This window comes from Phaseolus vulgaris, chromosome 3, assembly GCF_000499845.2.
Source record: "Phaseolus vulgaris cultivar G19833 chromosome 3, P. vulgaris v2.0, whole genome shotgun sequence".
Classification (NCBI taxonomy): Eukaryota; Viridiplantae; Streptophyta; class Magnoliopsida; order Fabales; family Fabaceae; genus Phaseolus; species Phaseolus vulgaris.
Window position 1 is genome coordinate 38,589,802 of NC_023757.2, and position 3,569 is coordinate 38,593,370.

Sequence of the window (3,569 nt, forward strand, 5' to 3'; positions counted from 1 at the left end):
ATGGATAAGTGGCCCAATAGTAGGTACTATGTTCTAGAAAGGCCAGTGTCTGATCATTGTGCCTTGGTGCTAAAAACGGATATAATTGATTGGAGACCGAAATCGTTTAGAAGCTTGGACATCTGGCAGAAAGATAATAGGTTCAAGGATTTCATCATTGACAAATGGGGAAGTTATGAGGTGCAAGGAAGTGGGTTATTTATTTTTAAAGAGAAGTAGAAAATGTTGAAATCATATTTAAAAGTCTAGAATAGAGAGGTTTTTGGTAACGTTTTCCAGCAAGGGGAGGAGATCCGTAAGAGATTATAGGAGCTACAAAGGATGATGAGAGCGAGTTGGACGAGGTAGGAAGGGAGGAGAGAAAGTGATTATTAGCAGAACAAAGAAGAAATAGTCTAATCCAGGAAGCACTTTTATAGCAGAAGGCCCGTCTCAGGTGGTTGAAGCAGAGTGATTTGAACACTTAATACTTCCATTCGGTAATTAAATGGAGAAGAATAAGGAATGACTTCAGAGGGATTAGAGAAAAGGGACAGTGGTTTGAAGAGCAGGGTATAGTGAAGGAAAATGTTAGAGATTTTTTCAAAGAAAGGTTTAGTGGAGAAGCCTGTCAACGAGTCAGGCTAAATAATGCAGAGTTCAATAGGATCACAAAAGAAGATAATGCATTGCTGGTAGGAAGGATAACCGAATAGGAAGTAAAACATGCCATGTGGAGTTGGGATAGTGATAAAAGCTCGGGTCCCGACGATTTTAATTTCAGTTTTATAAAGTTTTGTTTGGAAGAGATGAAGGGAGACATCCTAAGAGTTGTTCATAATTTTGAGGAGGATGGAAGATGGCCAAGGGGGACGAGCGCTTCGTTTATCTCTTTGTTTCCTAAAGGATTTTAGACCTATTTGTTTGGTTGGTTGTATGTATAAGATTGTGGCAAAAATCTTGTTTATGAGGTTAAAGAAAGTGCTACACAAGGTCATTGATGGAAGGCAGTCTGCATTCCTGGAGGGTAGGGGGCTAATGGATGGTGTTTTAGTAGCAAACGAGGTCTTGGAAGAGATAAAAAGGAGAAAAAGTGGTTGTGTTTTCTTCAAGGTTGATAAAAAGCTTATGATTCAGTTATATGGAATTTTTGTGTACTACATGATGAAAATGTTAGGTTTTTGTGACAAATGGGTTGGATGGATAATAGCATGTCTTGAGTTCTCATCTCTATCAGTATTAATGAATGGAAGCCCCACTTAGAAGTTTCATCCAAATATATTAGATTTTTCTCTCACATACCCATCTTTTATATATAAGAGTAAAATAATAAATAATATAATAATATTTAACAACGGAAATCAGTTTGATTAATGTGATTTGAACAGTTTTAAAGTTGGAATCGCAACTCAAATAAAACCATTTGGTTCTAAGAAAACAAATATCTAAATCAATAAAAAAATTATTTTAACTAGTTATAAAAATTGAAATCAATTTTCAGTTATTTTCTTAATCGATTGAATTTTAAATACTTAACAATTTTATCTTACCCAAGATAATCATGTAAGATAAAACTAATTTCACGAATTTATAATTGTTTTTTATATCAGCAATAAAAATAAATAAATAAATAGGAACTACTTCAGGGGTGGTCCAACCCTTATACAGAAATACCTGACACCAATCTCCTATTAGAATGCCTACAATAGCAAAGGATAACCATACCAACACTAACCAACATTAATGAATCAACCTCATACAAGCTAGAGGATTTAAAACCCAACTAGAATAAGGGAAATAAGCAAAACCAGACTTTGCATAAATCCAAGACCATACCTTTACTTGCACCGAAGCGAACACTTCAAACACATCTGTCACACCTCTATTGAAGATGACCGAGTTCCTATGTTTCCAGATTTCGCTCACTATGCCAACCCAAATTGTACCCCAAACTTCGTTAACCGAAACAGAAGTCTGACTCATCCTGAATTGTGAAAAATTTGACTTAGGGTCCTTGTGAATTACAGACAACACATCAAGTCACTTAAAGCACATACACTAGACACGCCAGAGGATTTAAAACCCAACTAGAATAAGGGAAATAAGCAAAACCAGACTTTGCATAAATCCAAGACCATACCTTTACTTGCACCGAAGCGAACACTTCAAACACATCTGTCACACCTCTATTGAAGATGACCGAGTTCCTATGTTTCCAGATTTCACTCACTATGCCAACCCAAATTGTACCCCAAACTTCGTTAACCGAAACAGAAGCCTGACTCATCCTGAATTGTGAAAAATTTGACTTAGGGTCCTTGTGAATTACAGACAATACATCAAGTCACTTAAAGCACATACACTAGACACGCCAAGCAAACCTGCGAAAAAAAAAAACAAGTGACACAACGACTCCTCCTCCTCCCCACACAAACAACACAAGGGATTTTCTACCGCCACTCCACGCCTTACCAAGTTAACCCTAGAGGCAATTCTATTCTCCAACAACCTCCAAGCAGTGAACAAAGTAGAAGGCAAGACTTTGCACCTCCACAACTTACTATACACAGGAGAATACCCCCCTCCTCTAACCCCCCTTACCTGAACATAGGCAGAGTTGACTGAGAAAGTTTGACTCTCCCCGATCTTCCAGACCCAACTATCCGCCTCCCCAAAAACCAATTTCACCTCTTGCAGACTTTGAAACAGCTGTTCCACCAAAGACTTCTCCCAGTCGAAAAAGGATCTACGCCAGTCCAAATTCCACACCCATTCACCATTATACCAATACCCAAGCTCAACAATTTTTGCGTTTTTGGCCGAGCTTAGAGATAAAAGTCTCGGAAAAACTCCCTTCAAAGTACCACAGCTCAACCAGATGTCCTCCCAGAAAGAGATCTCCTTACCATCCCCCACTTTCCACTTAAACCCATCTTCAAAACTTCTAACCCAATCCTCTGAATCCCACACCTCCTTCAAATCTTTCCACCAGAGAGAGCCCTTACTAAACTTACCGCCTTCTGTCAAACTTCTCCAACCACTATACTTAGAATCAAGAATCTCTTTCCACAAACCTCATTTATCCGTACCCAGTCTCCAAATCCACTTTCCTAATAAAGCCAAGTTAAATTTCCTAATATCAATGATTCCAAGACCTCCAGAATCCCGAGGCTCACACACCTTATCCCAAGAAGCCCAAGCGATCTTCCTTCCATCAGAGCCCCACCCCCAAAGGAAATTCCTTTACCTAACTTGTCTGCCACCACTGAAGGCAGTTTAAATAAAGACATAAAAAATAACGAGATTGAAGAGAGAACAGACTTGATCAAACAAATCCTCCTTGCCATTGACAGGCACTTGCCTTTCCACCTAGATAGTTTACTCTGAACTTTCTCAACCACCTCGTTCCAACAAGCACCGCGCTTATGACACCCTCCTACCGGTAGCCCCAAGTAAACAAATGGAGTTACCATCACATTACAATTAAGAATAGCCGCAAAACGCTGAAGCGAACTCGAATTCATCCCCAGCCCACCCAATATGCTTTTTAAGAAATTCACCTTAAGCCTAGAAGCAAGCTCAAAACAAAA

At 39.0% G+C, this 3,569-nt stretch overlaps 1 protein-coding gene across 1 annotated transcript; it reads left to right on the plus strand.

Annotated features, from left to right (window-relative positions):
• Window positions 1-1,242, plus strand: LOC137805619 (uncharacterized). Its single transcript, XM_068605560.1, has 2 exons — window positions 1-180; window positions 925-1,242. The coding sequence occupies exons 1-2, from the start codon at window positions 1-3 to the stop codon at window positions 1,240-1,242; spliced, it is 498 nt and encodes a 165-aa protein (XP_068461661.1).
• The last annotated feature ends 2,327 nt before the right edge of the window (window positions 1,243-3,569 follow it).